This window comes from Nematolebias whitei, chromosome 3, assembly GCF_014905685.2.
Source record: "Nematolebias whitei isolate Nwh7 chromosome 3, NemWhi1, whole genome shotgun sequence".
Taxonomy (NCBI): domain Eukaryota; kingdom Metazoa; phylum Chordata; class Actinopteri; order Cyprinodontiformes; family Rivulidae; genus Nematolebias; species Nematolebias whitei.
This window is the reverse complement of record NC_056500.1, coordinates 42,717,232-42,735,755: the sequence shown is the minus strand read 5'-3', so window position 1 is coordinate 42,735,755 and position 18,524 is coordinate 42,717,232. Positions and strand designations below refer to the sequence as shown.

At 39.1% G+C, this 18,524-nt stretch overlaps 1 protein-coding gene across 1 annotated transcript in view; it reads right to left on the bottom strand.

Moving 5' to 3' along the window:
* LOC119407525 (adhesion G protein-coupled receptor L3) overlaps window positions 1-10,851 on the bottom strand; it is a 128,235-nt gene extending 117,384 nt beyond the window's left edge. The window contains exon 1 of the mRNA XM_037674349.1: window positions 10,713-10,851. Within this exon, the coding sequence (XP_037530277.1) occupies window positions 10,713-10,767 (55 nt within the window). The 5' untranslated portion in view covers window positions 10,768-10,851. The remainder of the gene's footprint in view (window positions 1-10,712) is intronic.
* Between the last annotated feature and the right edge of the window lie 7,673 nt (window positions 10,852-18,524).

The following is an 18,524-nucleotide window of genomic DNA, read 5'->3' as shown; positions in this document are numbered from 1 at the left end:
CATATAGCACACAAAGTAGGCAAATAATAAATATATATATACTTTGAAATAATCTAATTAAATAAAATTGATGCATTTGTAAAATCTGCTTCCCCAAGTAAGACATTTTATACCTGATCTAATATTTTTTTACTCAATAAAAGACTTAGGACATTGATATTAAATATATTGTATTTACAGTTTGTTTATTAATAGATTCATGAGTTAAGCCTGGTGATAATTATAAAATGCAACAAGCTGAGAAGCAAATAAAAATCACCTTTAATTGAATAAACTTGAAAATTAAAGTCAGCAAGGATTCACGGTTTTATTGCTCCAAAGATTTGAAATATTTCCTTCCAGATGGCTCAGAGAGGCCAGTTTTGGACCAAAGCCCACATACATGTTAGTAGTGTCTAAACTCAAAACCTGCATTTTTTTTATTTTAATTTTTTTGTTTGTTTTTACAGTTTTTTAGAATTTTGTAAATTAGTAAAACAACGAGCAGTAGCTGCTTTTGCAATTTCAAGTGTGTTTTTGTAGAATATGTTGAGCTAGACTCGTGTTTGTTTAAGTAAAAAGGTTTTAGATGTTTCAGATGCAGGTTGTATAAAAATGGCAGCTCCACTCTGAGGCCATGCTGGACTAAAATTTGTTGGAAAGCATTTGCTAAATCATTGATTTTTAAATTATAAAAGTTAATAAGACTTTGTTTTTGATGATAAATTCTGTCTCTTTGGTTTTAACACGCTGCTTCAGCTACCACAATGTGGCCAAAATGCACCGAACTGTTTGTCCACCACCATGGTGCTTTTTGTCCACCTAACCACCTTCTAAAAAGTGTCAAAGCGATCCAGCATTTATTTCTAATCTCACCCCATTTTTATTTAAAAATGAATAATAAGTGGCGAGAAGATCGACGGTTTAAATCCCAGCTGGGGGCTTTTCTGGGTGGAGTTTGTATGTTCTCTCCGTGCTGCATGGGTTTTCTCCAGGTACTCCAGTTTCCTCCCTCAGACCAAAAACATGCATGTTAGGCTGATTGGTAACTATAAATTGTCCCTAGGTGTGAGTGAGAGAGTGAATGGTTGTTTGTCTCAACAAAAAAGGTTGAATCATGTCATCTGGACACAAGAGTCAGGGTGGCTTCTGGGTAATACCAGATGGCTAGGCCTCAGACTGACGAAGCCTCTTGGATGAGGGGCGAAACGTTTCTTTTTAACAAAAAAACGAAGTCCAGATGACATGATTCAACCTTTTTTGTTGTTATATACCTGGATGACTGAGAAAACAAACTTTGTGGTTGTTTGTCTCGTTTGTCTCTATGTGTCCCTGTGATGGACTGGAGACCTGTCCAGGGTGTAGCCCACCCCTTGCACAGTGATTGCTGGACATGGGCACTGGCGACCCCTGTGACCCAAAATGGAAGAAGCGGGTAAAAGATAATGGATGGATGGATGGATGTAAATCTTCAAGTGATTTACTTTTGACTCAGCTTGATTTGAGGTGTTCATCGTAAGAGAATCATATTTAAACCCAAAACTGATTGTAACTGTCAATTTGACAGTTATTGAGCTAAGATTTGGTGTGGTAGTAGCTGATAGTATTACCCAACATCCCACCTAATGTGCCATAGTTAAAGCAAAAATGCCCTCAACATGATCAGTTTTACAGATATTTGTGGTGGTAGTAGTTGAGAGTTATCCCCATTCCATATAACACTCAGCACAGACTGTGCAAGATTAGTTTTTTTCACTTCACTGTACAAGGTAGGTGCCACTTTAACTTTATAAACGTTTTTTTTTTTACAAAAATATGAAAAGGCAATAAAACGTTAAGTTTATTCCTTATTAAGAGCACCATGATAAAATAAATACACTTTAGTGTTATCTCTGGTACTCTAGACGTTAAAAAATAAAAAATAAACAAAAAACAAAGCAAAACAAGAAAAAAAGTGTAGAAACGTTTCGTCTCTCATCCGAGAAACTTCCTCAGTCTGAGGAGCTGTATTCAGCTCAGTCTTATAAATAGCACCTTCTAGGAGTGAATCAACCAGTTTTGCTGCTGACAACCAAAACCAGCTGATCACATGCTCAAGAAGGACCATCAGCCTAACAATGGATCATTAGCACACTGATGGCTGTTTACTGTTCACAGAGGGCTGAGTGATACAAGCAATCACAGCATTGTAAGAGGGGGACAGTTGAACCCGGAGGCCTCCACCCCTGTTTAATGATGGACGATTTCTTTTCACAAAGATGGCCTCCTTTACTCCTCTCTCAAACCATCGTTCCTCTCTGTCCAGGATGTGAACATCTTCATCCCTGAAAGAGTGACCGCTGGCCTGGAGATGAGTGTAGACCACAGAGTCCTGGCCTGATGATGTTGATCTTCTGTGCTGGGCCATCCTTTTGGCCAGTGGCTGTTTTATTTCCCCGATGTAATACTGATCACAGCCCTCCTGACACTGAACAGCATACACAACATTACTCTGTTTGTGCCGGGGGACTGGATCTTTGGGATGAACCAGTCTTTGATGTATTTTGGGGTTTAAAAGCCACTGGGACGTTATGTTTAGAAAATAAACGTCTCAGTTTCTCTGATACTCCCTCAACATACGGAATGACCACTGGTCTGGGTCTGGATTCCTCCTTTTCACCTGATGGCTGACTGGAGTCCTGTTTGGGTTTCTTCTCTGCTTTCAGGAAGGCCCAGTTAGGATATCCACATTGCTCTAGAGCCTGTTTTGTGTAGGATTTCTCCTTCTGCCTGGCTCCTGAGCTAGTGGGGACGCTGTCTGCTCTGTGATACAGAGTCCTGATGACTCCTAACTTGTGCTCCAAAGGGTGATGGGAGTCAAACTGCAAATACTGGTCTGTGTGGGTGGGTTTGCGGTACACCTCAGTTTCCAAATGTCCTCTATCAGAGACTGAGACCTCACAGTCCAAGAAAGCCAACCTGCCATTTTTTTACATCTTCTCGTGTGAACTTGATGTATTTATCCACAGAGTTGATGTGGTCAGTAAAATGTTGGACTTCCTGGGATTTAATTTTAACCCAGGTGTCGTCAACATACCTGAACCAATGACTTGGTGGTGTCCCTGAAAAGGACGTCAAGGCTCTCTTTTCTACCTCCTCCATGTACAGGTTGGCAACAATAGGAGAAACTGGAGACCCCATAGCACACCCATGTTTCTGCCTATAATATTGCTCCCCATATGTGAAGTAGGTTGACTGCAGGCACAGTTTCAAGAGTTGACACAGTTGTTCTGTGGAAAGCGTGGTCCTGCTGCTCAGAGTGGTGTCTGATTTTAATCTTAAACTGACCACCTCTACTGCATCATCAACTGGAATGCACGTAAAGAGTGATGTGACATCAAAAGAGACCATTGTTTCATCAGTCTCCATGATGACATCCCTCACCTTATCCACAAAGTCCATGGTGTTCTGTATGTGGTGTTCTGAGCTGCCAACTAAAGGGATGAGTACAGACGCCAGATATTTGGAAACATTGTAAGTGACCGAGTTAATCATACTAACAATTGGTCTTAAAGATACACCTTGTTGGTGGATTTTAGGTAAACCATACAGACTAGGTGTGGCCTCCCCTGGGTACAGTCTGTGGTACAGAATACTGTCAATAGCTTTGTCCTGTTCCAAAATTTTCAGGCAATCTATTAACTTCTTCTTGTAACCACTTCCTGGATCTCTTTTCAGAGGTTCATAAGTGTTTAAGTCACTAAGGAGTGTCATAACTTTCTCATGGTAGTCTTTCTGGTTCAAAATCACTGTGCACCTTCCTTTGTCTGCTGGGAGAATGATGATGTTTTTGTCCTTGCTAAGAGTGGTGAGTGCGTCCCTCTCCTCTCTACTGATGTTGGAAGGTGGTGGTTTGGCATTGCTGAGGCAGGATGAAACTTTGATTCTGAGCTGTTCTGCTTCACCCTCTTTCATTTTGTTGTTGCGGATAGCTGACTCAGTAGCTGTGATCATCTCCACCAGAAGAATTCTTCTTGGTGCAACCGCAAAGTTCAGTCCCCTGGCAAGAATCTCTGTCTCTGGCTGGGTGAGCTGTCTGTCAGATAAATTCTCCACCCACTTTTCTGTCTCCCTGGCATGTAATTGACTACTGGAGTGTTGTCCTACACTGAATGTGTTGTTATTGGAATTGTGGTGGTGTTGATGAGAAGGTGCTATTTATAAGACTGAGCTGAATACAGCACCTCAGACTGAGGAAGTCTTTTGGATGAAAGACGAAACGTTTCTACACTTTTTTTTTTTTTTATGACCAGAGGACCAGATTTAACTTTTTTAGATTTTTCTACCTGGATTATTGAGCATGCATCGGGATACTTTAGTGTTACTTTCTCACTGCTGTGTATCGTTTTTGCATTTTATACTCATGGACATGGTATGATGCCACAGTAAAGATCAGTGTATGTTTCTCAGCAGCATCAGAACCAGTTTGTCTCGTCTGAAGCCATATCAATGAGGGGGGTTTTTTTGAGTAAAGGACGAAATAAACGCACTTTGTAAAGCGTGAATGGCTGTCGCTGCATATGTGCCTGAGCTCCTCGTGTTATATTTGAGTGGTTTTCAAAGTGTACTTTGACTTGAAATGTCTACCCCTGATAATTTCCAGTTGCTGGTCACATTTCTGGCTCTTGAATAAAAATAACACTAAATTTCCAAAGACATTAAAAAGGTGAGGGAGCGCAGCAAAATAATAAAATCATGAGCAGCAATTATAAGGTGCCAGTGTGGAGTCACACTATCTTTACAAGCAGAATAAAAATCCTCTGGCTGTCACAAGCCGTGCTCTTTCATCTGTCACCTTTAATTTAATATTTTTTGCATCAGATGCTTCTTTTGTAATAGCTGTCATGTTTAACCAGCCTTCAAAAATCTCCCCCCTCACTTATTTCACCTCCTTATAAATAAAAGTGTGCAACTGGGCTGCACTTTCTGACACAAACATGCACTCAGGAACATATAGGTGCCCTCGCTCAGCCCTCCGTCTGTGCCTACATCTCAGGACGTGTGCGCTGTAAGTGCATGTTAATGTGTCTGTCATTACTTGTGTAAGTGGTGACGGAAACTTGGCAACCATGGAGAGTACAGACAATCTTATTCAGACTTCTCTCATTGCCTCGGGGGGATGAAACAAAAGGATATTGATTTTTGCATTTGGGCCAAGAACAAGAGAGAGGCAAAAGAATTGGATGGATGGAAAGCAGGAGAATGAGAGGGTGAAGGGGATGAGGAGACACATTTAAGAGGTGATCTCTCACTTGAACTGCCAAAGCGTTTGGCCTCGGCTGCCATTTTTAATGTGCATGAACAAAAGGACATCGGAAGATATTTGAAACATTTGCGATATTGTGCTATTTATTTAAGTTTCGGGTAAAAGCTGCAGTAAGAGCTGGAAATAACTGTGACTTTTTGTGAAGATGGGGATGTTTCTTCTTCAGCGACTTCAGGCGAACACAGCTGGACGCCAGTGAAGTTTTCCAACAACAGAAATAGACTGGCACAAAGTTCAGCTGTGAGTGCTCCAACAGGAAGTCTAAAGAAACAACCTCCACTTTCTTTAAATCGTCTTGAAGCCTAAAAACTATTTCAAGTGTCAAACTGTAGTATTTTTATATTTGTTTTATAGATTAAAATAAAGAAATGTGAACAAACTGTCTTTCTGATGGGTAAAGTTTGCGATAAAGTTAAAGGCCAGATGTTATTGTCACCTGACGGTGTGAACGAACGTCAAAAAGGTGGAGCTGCTCTTTAAAATATGACTAAATGAGGCACTGACTGCAGTTCTCTTAAAATATTAATGTCACTATTAAACAAATAAATTAAAAAAATGGGCCCTGTCTTATGTGCACAGAGGTTTCCTCTGCTTGACTTTTGAAATTGGTTAATGTTTTTATGAACTTTAGATGATGGAATATTAAATTTTCTGTTGAGCAACATTTTTTTTTTTTTAAATTGTTCCATGTTAGACACATTTTTAACTTACTCATACACTTCTGCTCATGTTTACTGAAATATTTAGCCTCTCTAAAATGCTTTTATTAAACCCAGTCTTGCTTCCAATGAACCAATAAATGCGCCTCCAGCTGTTTTTATTCATACTTACTTTTACAGCTTTCTGTTGCCTGTATCCTAACATTATTTAAAATGTGTTATTGCCAATAAATCAAAATTACTTTATTATTATCCATAAAAAAAACAATTCCTCTAACAATTGATATGTTTACAATGTTACACTGTGAAAACAATATGGCTTTATAACATTAAGAAATTATTGCATTCTGTTTTTATTTACATCTTACACATTATCTCAACTTTTTTCAAGTTGGGTTAGTAAACGATAAATACATAAACAAGCTATATATACAAAGTAGTCCCTCGTTTATCGTGGGGTTTAGAGGACCACGTCCCACCGCGATAAGTGAAAAACCGCGAATTAGGGATACAATAGTTCAAGTTCAAGTAAACTTTATTGTCATGGAACAAAATGATGTACACAAGTAGAGGCAGTAGTATTAAGGAGTAATTTATTTGAGTACTTATATACAGGTATGTACTGTATAACGGTGTTTTAAACCCTTCCCACACTTGCAATGTCCCTAAAAAAATTTCTAAACTCTAAACGCTCTAAAAGAGCACAGCATGTCATGATTTCAGCTCTCGGCCACCTGCCAGTGCTCTCGGCCACGCCCACTTCTCTGCTGCAGAGCGGAGATCCTGATATGCTGCAGGAGGAAGCTTCTCTTGCAGCTCTGGGCTGCACAAAGGTGCAGCAGGTGCTAAATCATTTAAAACAATCTATTTGAAATACAAATTCCATGCCGATCGTGCGGCTCATCCGTCAATCCAATCAATCAGCGTGTCATGTCCAATCTTATTCAGAAAAACCGTGAAAGAGCGTGTCCGCGACAAACGAACCGTTAAGTAGCGAGGGACTACTGTCTATTTCTTCCTTTATCAGCTGCTCTCTTCTTCTAGGCTCGCCAAGATGAACTAACTCACATGAAGACTTGGCAATTGTGTTTATGACAGATGCCCTTCCTGACACAACAACAGACCACTGAGCTATATGTCTATACAGTGGAATCTCACCTATCATGGGGGGTTGCATTCCAGAGACCCCTGCGGTTGGTGAAAATCTGCAAAGTAGCGATGTTGCATTTATTTTATTATTTATATAGACTTAAGGCTTCATAAAGCCTTCTCACACGCCTTCGTACCTTACCCCCTCTCTTCTAAACACTTCACATGCTCTTAAACACTTTGGTGATGGTGATGAAGATGATGCTGGTGAGAAGTATGTACAGTACTGAACAGCATGTACAGTGCATGCCATGGACAGGTTTAAAAAACCTGCGATACAGTGAAGCTGCAAGAAGTGAACCACGATATAGCGAGGGATGACTGTATACAGTATATGTATGTATATATACATATATATGTGTGTGTTTGTTTTAAGAGTTCTGTCTTTATAGCAAACCTCAGCTTGCTTGTAAAGGTCAAGTGCATGCTTCTGTGTATCCTGAATCTAAACAGTCTATGCTTCAGCTAATCCTCGCTAAGTACAAACAGCGTAAACACAATAATTTGCATATGTCAACTTATTCTTCAGACCTTGATGTAAACACCTTTGATTGAAACGGATCTCTCGGTGTTAAAAGCAAAGCTCCCGTTGTTTGTGCGCTGAAGTAGCTGCCTGCTTGCGAGCGCTCCCCGTGTGTGCCTGAGAGAGTGTCCATGTGGGCGCGGAGCATTTCAGCATTTAAAGGATTTCATCTGTGTGGCAGCAGGCATGTGAAGAAGTACACAGCGGCAGAGAGTGATTGACGGCGGCTATTAATGGGATTAAGTCCAAGTGGGCCATAGCTCTCTTTTTGAAGTCTTGGAAGCTCAAAGACAGGGAGGAGAGGAGGAAACGTCCAGAAGACCTGCTGGGGATTCAGCTGAACTCTGCATGTGTGTCCAGACTCAATGTGTGTTGCTGGTTTTATTTTGCAGTTGCAGATTCTAGTGCATCACTGAGGGTGTGGGGGAGGAAGAGGAGACAGAACCGAGTAATGAAATACCTGATTTGATTTTGTACTTTGAACAAATTGTTTTCTTCTTACATGTTTTTAAATAAGAGCTATGAAGCAGAAAATTAAAACAAATCATTTCTAGTGGTTAATAAAAATAAAACTTTAAAAAGGATAATTCTGTATTTTAAGTGGTGTTTTGTGGAAAGATTATGAACAAATAAAATCTTACCTGTTGTAGATAACTCTTTGAACAGTTTGAATAAATCAAATTCTGACTGGATTGATGAGATAATGGCCCCAAGATCACTATGGTTGATGCAAACTCTACTTTATAAACCTTTCCAAATCTGTTAAATTTGCAGTACACAATGTTTCTGGCCAAAAAAAAAATCATATGATATTCCTACCAGATGTGTATCTGTGATGTACCAGAAGTGCTACAGCTAGCTGCTGCTGCTGCTGCTGCTGCTGCTGCTGGTGTTTGCACTCGCAAATAATGATAAAATTCTAAGCAAATAATTGTGGAATACTTAAATAGAAGTGTCCTGATATTAGTTTTTCTTTTTATTCATACAGAATACAAGTACTTCAGTTTGGGTACTTGCTGATACTAAGCACCGATACAGAGTAGTTCATGAGTTAGTACTTAAACATTGCACAATGACTTTAGAAACATGTTAATTTTATTAAGAACATAGCAACCAGTCTGCTGTCTTAACATCACCTATATCTAAACTACGGACATTGTTTCTTAACTACAGTTGCTTGCAAAGTGGAAGAGGAACTGACATCACCAAGCTTAAATGTGGTCTCGCTTTAAAATATTGAGGTGCGTCTATGAGTACAAGTACGAGTACATGTGGCTAGTATTGGAACTGATACCTGTATCAGTATTGGGACACCACTAGTTATTAAGAGTGTTTGCATGAACTACTGTGAAACTGTAAGAGCATGAGTTGTTTTAAGATGGCAGCAATCCACTTTGGCACTAGCACCAGTTGAACTATCCATTAGCTCGTCAATCCATTTAGATTTTAACTATTTTTTTCAAACTGAGGTTGTTCAAGAAGCTATCTGCAACAGGTAGGATACTAATTGTTCATAACCTTTCTACCAAACCTCACTTTAAAAGCCGCTGTTTCAACACATTTTTCCAAAAACTTGTTTTAGTGCAAGAACGTGCATGAAAAGTGTCACATGAAGAAACTAAAAGCAAATCAAACAAAAAAGTATTTTAAGTAAGAATGCACTTCTAAATGGGTTTGTGTTAAAATGAGACGGAACAATTCTGCACTAAGCAGAACACATAAAACCATCACATTTCACAAAACTGGTTAACAATTGCCATAAAACTCAGTTCTAAAACGCTTGTTTTCTTGTTCCAGAAGTAACGAAAAATGAAGTTAAATGTCTTTTGTGTGAATCTAAGAAGGTTGAGTCAGGTCCCCTGGACAGATTCTTCTTGTTGAAACGTTTCGTCTTTAATCCAAAAGTCTTCTTCAGTCTGAGGAGCTGCAACAAACTCAAGGGTCTGACTCCATTCAAAGAAGCAGTCGACGTGCAGTCATGTGGTTGCAGGACATTTGTTGTCGCACACACCTTCATAGTCAACAAGACAGATGCACAGCTCCAGGGAAATCCCTCCTGCATCAGTAAACATCACTGCATGGCTTTCTTCCCACCAGGGTCTCCACTTCGTCCCTGCACCCACCGTTTGGCCATGAAGAAAGCACCACCCTTTTCAGCAGATACCTCCATGCACAATGTGTGCATGATCTCCTTCCAGGAGTTTTAGGCCATTTGACTAATTTAGTGTTTAAAGAGTTGTTACAGCAGAATGTCCAAGCGCATTTTTGCTGTAACAAACATGCCCACACATTTCTGACCAACCACACAATACTCACTGCGTACACCTGTGAGAAAAAGTTCTGTCAATGCCTCGTGTTGTAAGGGGTCGAAGCTGCTCCGAGAATAAAATGATGCAATTTTCATCGTGCAACGACGTCAGTGAGAGCTGATTTTGGCACTTCGGTTTGAGTATGCCGAGCTCTTCAGTCTTATAAACAGCACCTTCTCGTAGTGGATCAGTCAGTTTGCAAAAGGAGGACCATCAGCCTAACGACTGACTGTTAGTGCACTGGTGGCCGCTTGCTGTTCACAGAGGGCTGAGTGATGCTAGCAATAGCAGCATTGTAAAAATGTGACAGCTGAACACGGAGGCCTCCACCCCTGTTTAATGACGGGTGGTTTATTTTCTTTTCACTCCTCTCTCAAACCATCGTTCCTCTCTGTCCAGGATGTGAACATCGTCATCCCTGAAAGAGTGACCGCTGGCCTGGAGATGAGTGTAGACCGCAGAGTCCTGGCCTGATGATGTTGATCTTCTGTGCTGGGCCATCCTTTTGGCCAGTGGCTGTTTAGTTTCCCCGATGTAAGACTGATCACCCTCCTGACACTGAACAGCATACACAACATTACTCTGTTTGTGCCGGGGGACTGGATCTTTGGATGAACCAGTCTTTGCCGTAATAAATGTTGGAGTTTGAAAGCCACTGGAACGTCATGAGATCTTTTGCGAGAAGCTCAAAGTTCCATAAATTTTAAGATATAAATATGAAATAACAAAACTGATCCCTGTCACAGTTCCTAAATACTGAAATGAAATGAATGAGATTTGTCTCTTACCGACGGCGATGGGGGCAATCAAGGTTGAGATGAAGAGCAGGCATCTGACCCACATGGCGTCTGACTTGGACCTGGAAGTGGATGAGGAGGTGCTTCCTGCTGAGCCCGGATGCTCGTGTGCAGAGCTGGTTCTCTCACAGCTCCGTGGTTCCGACACCATACAGACCTGCAGATCGACACACACAAGATTTGCTCACTTGATCGTCATATTTAAAGACCACCAGAGACAGAGTATACACAGAAGATGCACTAAACAATTCTGATGCAATTTGTTGTGAAAGCATTTTATGAAGAAGCAGAATATTTAAAAAAGAAGAATAATTTGAATGTGGGTATGCAAAATTGTTGATGGAAAAAACTGAATGACAGAAATCTAAAAGGCTGAAGAACTTTTTAAAATGTACTGTTTTTATTTTAAAACGCATTTGGTAGTTTGGATTTTTTGAAAGTAATTATCTTACCTGCTATTGATAACATTTTGAACAGCCTCATTTTTAGGACATAAAGTTTGATCAAAGCAAACATGTTCTTGTTTTTATTACCTTGTTTAATGGCATCCTGAATTATTGTTATATAACACTACTTTTATTTTACATGCGTTTTGACTGTAGTTTATTATTATTGTTTATTGTTATTGATGCCCGTACGTTATATGTTCTGTCTGGAACAGGTCCCTCTTGTAAATGAGTCCTCGAGGCTCAGTGAGACTAGCCTGTATAAATAAAGATTGAATGAATGAATGATGATCTAACAAGATCAAAGTGGATTATTGATGTCTTTAAACAATTCCAATCATGCAAACATTTTGTTGAATAAGCTCTTACTTCACTGTCAGTTTCTTGCTGCACAGATATTTACAGAGAATTCTAGGTTTTTGTTTTAACAAGCCTGTATAATATCAGCAGACCCATTGCTGATGCTGTCAGGGTCACTTCCTGCAGGTTGGGTGTGTTTTGTTCTGCTCTTTAGATTCCAACAGGAGGTTGTCTTGAAACACAGCAGTGAAGTCTACCTATCTGGTTGGCAGAGCGTAAACTGAGGAAGTCCTCTGGATGGGGGATGAAAGGTTTCTCACTTTAAGAAACTGGTCCAGATGACATGATTTAACCTTTATTGTTGTTATGTACCTGGATGATTGAGCTTACAAACCTTTTTCCTGCAGGAATGTCCTGGTATCGGCACAGATGTTCCCGTGACATTTTTGGGACGGGAGCGTTCTGGAGATGACAGCAGTCCACACTGTCTTTGCTCAGACTAGCTGATTCAGTCAGTTAACTTAAACACCTTTTCTAAAAAAACTAATGTTCAAACTACTATCCATCTATCTACAGCAGCTAACATATTAGCTGTTCCACAGAACGCAGCTTTAAAAAAATCCTAGCCATCCCTTGGAATGAAAGATTAATTTTACTTGCTATGACCGACTCCGAAGGATTCAAGAACTGTTCAGATTTGTGTAACATTTCGAGAACAACTGTGCTGCACGACGAGAACAAGACAATCTGCACAAATGCATATTTTACAAGACAGCCGACCATATGCCAGATCCATAGACAACAAATCTGCGAGGGAAAACTAAACGCTAAATGCTGATGTTCTCGTGGCAATTCTTCTATCTGCATCAGGATCCACCTCACTGGGTATTCCTCATCGCCACCAAAGTGTGAAACACATTGATGTCCCAATCTAATTGTTCATGTCACGCTCCATCAGCAGTAAACAATTAGAAGATGATGGTCTCTGAGATATGTGGTAACAGTGTCAGACTGGTGCGCCTCTCCTACTTTTTCTCTCTCTCTATTGTGAACTGATTAAGCAGACCAGCCTTGTTCAACCACAGGCTCGCTCGCTCGCCCACTTGCTCAGCCAACAAGCGACTCAATTACTTTCTCTCTGCGCTCTCAAAGTCACCATTTTTAATCACGGGGAGTGGGACATTTACACATTCCCCTCTGAAAACCAAAAGTGCATTCGTTCCTTTTTGTGGCTATACATGTAATGAACCTGGTTATTCTTTTCAACTAAACATCAGCTTTCATGGACATTAGGTTAAAGGTTATGCAAGACCTATTTTGTGCCCAAATGTTCCCTGTTCTCAAGGGAACCTGTACCCGGCACCGCATAAACAGCCTCTTCAAGTTATGTGAGCGAGAGAGAGAATGAAAGGCAGAAGAAATTTGCAAGAACTGGGGACAGATGGAACAAAGCAGACAGGCCGAGCCATGGGAAATAAATCATGTGTAACAGAGACTATTGATCATTGTGGCCATATCATTTTGGCCCAGAAGAGGCCGAGACAATAGCGGGCCATCTCAATCATGTCACGCTGTGAAGTCAAATGGCTGCTTTGGCGCAGTCCTTCCTAAAGATATTTGTTGATATCTAGTGTTATCTGTGAACCGTTTATAGTTATTTGAAGAATACACCATTATAGTTGTAGCAAGGGCATAATGCACGATCTGACATCTCAAATAATAAAAAAAAACTTCATTTGCAGACACAAGAGGAAAATACTCATGCAAGGACTCTACAAGAACAGACCCAAGAGTCACTGATGATCAAGTTATCTTATTTTATATGGTCCTTTTTTTTTTTTTTTTTTTCAAAATATCCTTGAAATAGAAAATTAATTTAAGATTTTTATCATAAAACCTAAAGCAAAACTCAATTTTAGCTGAGTCTGAACAGCAAAGAGAAATATGATTTGCATTTCAGCCTAAAGTCAAAACATTTTATCCAGCCATTTATTTTTTCTTTATTTTAATTTTAATATATATATATCAGAGTCAGAGGTTCTTTAGTTGTCATTCCACCACATGTACCACATGATTATGTACACAGGGTCCCAGTAACATCCAACAATAAAATGTAAAAGAAAAACAGTAATACGATCTAAGATATGAACTAAGACAAATATCAACTAAAAATATGCTAAGCACTAATAGCAAAAAAACAATAAAAACAAAATATATATATAATGTATAACCTTAGATTAAAATCTTTTTACTTTGTATAAGACTTTGTACTTTACTTTCATGCTTTGCATTTTGTGTTTGTCTCCTCTAATACGTACGAAAAACTTATAACTTGTATTAATTATTTTGTCAAGAGTTTAAAAAAAGTTTTGTGTTTTCAGACATTTTCAGTGTGCAAATTATATATTCATTTGTGAAGGTGCACATCTGTGTTTGCCTTCACTGGACTTTTTATTGTGGAAGCAGAAACACAAAGTGGAAAAACAAGTTTAACTAATTGTCAATGTGGTGAAAACTCCTGAGGTGTAAAAAGTAGAAGTGTATGGTCTTCACACGTCAATATTATATGTATATAGTATTTTATGTAGGTGCCATTTCAAGTTACAAACAAACTCATTTTCATGTTTTAGGAGAAAACTCTGAGTTCAGATACAATGGAAGTCAAGAGTTTGGCTGTGTAATGTATTATCTGTATAATGTGTACATTTTGTCAACGTTTTGGAAAATTAGCACAACTCTACAAGCACATTACATAATTCCCCTCTAAGATGAACATTTCATCATAAAAATCTTAGAAAAAAATCATTAAGATTAATATCTCTGGGTTTTCTCACTTGCCTGATAAAATCCCGCAGTTGACAATGTGGAAACATTTGACTTGTTTTCTTTTTATTTTGCTTAATTTGTTTAAGTCATACAATATAGTCCAACTAAAAGTCAAAGCAGACAAGCTGTACACTTATATATGTGTTTCCTTGCTTCCTAAAGCTGCAGGGAGAGTAGCAAATCAAAAATCATGACAGAAGTAATAGAATAATAGCTGAATTGGGACCTTCGATGCTTATACGTTACAGTAGTCCCTCGCTACTTTGCAGACTCGTTCTTTGGTGGTTTTTCAACGATTGTCAACTTTAATATTACATGTGATTGGGACGGTACGGGATAAAAAAAGTTTTTTAAAAAGAAACAACTTCGGACAGGCACCTCCATTTTGTAGTTTTCTTTCAATAAGCCTATACTGTAACGCCAGTCAAAAGAACTACAGTACCCAGAAGCCAACCGTGACTCCGGTCGCTGCTTTCGGTTGAAGTGGAGGGAAAAGTTTGCAACTCAAAGTCAGAAGTAACGATCTATCTATGAAGCCCACAGAACTGGCAGGAAACTCGCAAATGATCCTGAAGCTTCATGATGCTCCATTATCCACGCACACATCAGCCTGGACGGGGCGGAGGGCTTCGTCGTAGGTCTACCGAGCCGGAACCGAGCCCGACCAGAACCAAGCTGCTGGTCTGCAGAGTTGGTGAGGAAAGTTTTGCAGTACTGTACAGTACATATATGCATGCATATATGCATGGGGGAGTGGTGGCGCAGAGGTTAGAGAGGTGGGCTTGTGATCCGAAGATCGCCGGTTCACGCCCCGGCCCCGACAACATCAAAATTGTGGGTGGGGTAGGTGAAACACCCACACTTGCCCCCACCCTCATTCGCCCCACTCTGGGCCCATGAGCAAGGCCCTTAACCCCCACCATGTGCTCCCTAAACAGGTCTCTCTTGAAAATGAGTTCTCGTGGCTCAATGAGACTAACCTGTATAAATAAAGGCTAAATGAAAAAAAAAAAAAAATGTTATTAAAATGACATAGATTTAAGAGTTTAGAACATTGCATGAGTGTGAGAAGTGTTTATAAAACCTTAAAATATAGAGAAATACTACAATAAATATAGCGTTCCTAATTCACAGTTTTTCACCTACGGCGGTGTTGTGTGGGACGTAACCCCCATGATAATCAAGGGACTACTGTAATACCCTTAATAAAATAAACAGCCATATTTGATTAAACTTGGTAGACTGGTGAAGCATGGACGTAAGAAGACACCATTCACTTCCAGGAGATCCCTAAACACCAGTTATTAGAATGGTGTGTATGTTGCACAGTTACATTTTCTGCAGTTATGTTTTACCGTTTTCTTTTGTTGTCTTGATGCAAACATCATGAAGTGATCCATAATGTCTGCAGCATACGCTCTGCACAGTTTTGTTACACTTACTAAAACACAACCGACAGATGGAAGGAAAGTCAATGACAGAGGGGGGTTATAAATCCCTTCTTTCACAATTTGAAACAACCAAAGCTTCTGTTAAAAAAAATACCCATCGCATGTTTTAAATCCAAACACATTCAGCTCTCCAAATAAAGCATGTGCACCTGACTTCATGGGAAAGACATTTCATATCTACTAACAGTTCCTGACAAATCCCTAATGGCCCTAAAGTGATAGACTCACAATAGACTCGGGTGTATTCTTCTGGCTTCCGCTTAAATGACTGAACAAGCTGCCCCGTTTTGATTGATTGGTCCCTAACTTGGTTGAACATGAGCAATCTGACCAGCTGTCCCCAGCTAGACACGGGATCCACACAGTAACATATGGCAGGACGCCACCAGTCACAGCACTCTGCTGTTCCATAATTCAGAAGTTGTTCCATCACCCTCTATGCTCCACCAGCACCTCGCCCGTTGCCTAATTAACTCTTTCATTTCCTCAGCGCTCTATTGTCTGTAGTGCATTCACAGACAATGGCCGTGCGATAGCCTGAAGCAGCTCAGGAGTAACCCAAAGTCAAATTACTGTAGTGGCGTGAATAATTTAGCAGGGCTGCATTCCCCCATATGCTCAGATGATGACATAAAAAGATGTTCTATCTACAAAGTCTATAATGAACAGACAATGGTAATCACCCCGAGCAACGCCTTGTTTTCCTAAACCTGCTTCCTTTCATTAACTGAATGTGTTGATTGGTTAAAATATTATGAATAAACAGGCACTAATGATGCTAATTATCAGAACATATGTGATGTGTTTACACTCTGTATTCATCTGATAATGGTGAACAGAAGCTCTGGCAAAATCACGAGCCCCTGTGAACCTACTCAGTGTTAAAATGATGAAATAATCAGCTCACATTGTTTCAAATGAGCTCAACGTTTCCTCCTCTGAGCTGGTTAGACTGTATCTCACCGGAGCCGCAGCCTAGCCGTTACCAGCAGAGCAAATATCAGATAATAGGCAGGATCGGAACAAAAGAGAGACCCATCGCTGGAATTACGTTATTAAGTGGATGGTTCAAATCATTTAAAGTTGGGTTTTGTGGAAAACATGAACAATTAATATCTTAAACAGTGTAGATAACTCTTTGAATAAGCTGTTTGTAAAGAAAAACAGATAGTGCTGACAAGCTAATGGCTAGTCTGAGCAAGGCCACGAGCAAAATAGTTTGCTACCATTTGAGCATTCCGTCTCCAAAACTTCACATCATTTTACATAAACACTATTTTATAAACCTGAACACCACTATTAATTTGGCTTTATATCAATAAATATTACAAATGTTTTGCCAGGGCTGTTTCAGGCTGCTCCTCGTGTGCTGCAGCTAGCACTATTTTCTCTTGCAAATGATCAAAGATCTAAGTCATGCCAAATTGATAGCAATTTAAAGGTTTATAATAAAAAGTGTTTGCATTTATTCAGCCTTTATTTATACAGGTTAATCCCATGGAGCCTGGGGGACTCATTTACAAGAGAGACCTGAATGAACTATTGAAGAATCTTTGGGATTACTTTACTTTACTAGTTACTTTAAGACAGCATGCTCTTTGGTCTCGGACTAGCCGTTAGAAAATCAATATGGCCGTGCTAATAGTTTATTTTCCAAATTAAGATTGTTTAAAGAATGATCTATGGTAGGTAAGATATTTGTTTTTTACAGAATCCCAAATCAGAACATGAAAACTGTAGCTTTAGGCCCCGTCTACTCTGATCTGTATTCTTTATATCAGTTTCAATTCAATTCAGTTCAATTCAGTTTTTGTATAAAGTGCCAAGTCACAACAGAAGTTGTATCAGGGCTCTGAACAGAAACATTCACATATATACTATGGCTGAGCAATATGGACCAAAATTAATATCTAAAAAATTCAAGATGAATGGCGATATATGATATAAATCTTGATATTTAAGAAAAACTTTTCATGCAATCTTTCAAAAATGCTGAAATACTCATGTCACTCCACTAGTTGGACATAATGTCCATAATGATGACATAAAAATACCAGAAAATAGTTATTGGCTTGGCTAATTATTCTCCAAATATAATGTAACATTTATTTTCTTTTTATTTGTTTGGCTGTTTATGTATTATATTTTTATTGTTATTATTTATTAGCATGTTTTTTATACTTTCCTCTAAGTTATTTTCAAGATTAAAGATTAAAGTGAGACAAAAAACAAACCTGTGTATAAGTGTAATAATTGGTTTGCATGAAGAAAGGCTGCTAAACGTATTAGCTGCTTCGTTTCACTACACCACAAATACACAAAAAATTAGTTGTATTTTTTTAAACAGAAAAGCTCCACTTTTATAAGCCTTTTTTTAAAAGTCCTTATTTTTCTCTCCAAAATCTTGGTGTTTACGTAGGCAAGATGTGAAACAGAACTGTCCCTGTTGTAAAAAAATATCTGAGACGTTACAGACATGGCCTTAACTACACCTGTTGATAGGTGCCGTCTAATTATATTTACTGAAAATGTAATATTCAACCTTTTCACCAAATCTAATTTATGATACCTTTTACTAACTTTGTTCTTAAGTTTATATAATGTAAAATTATTGATATTTAAGCCAGATTTTTTAAAAATATATTTGTCCATTCTAATTTTTGGATAATACAAACTACAAAAAGGCAAATGTCTCCTTGCAGTTGTGCTTTTTTCACGCATAGTCGACGCAGTCTCTGTGTCCCATATTTTTCTGCCCTGAATCTTCATTTCCTCCCGGG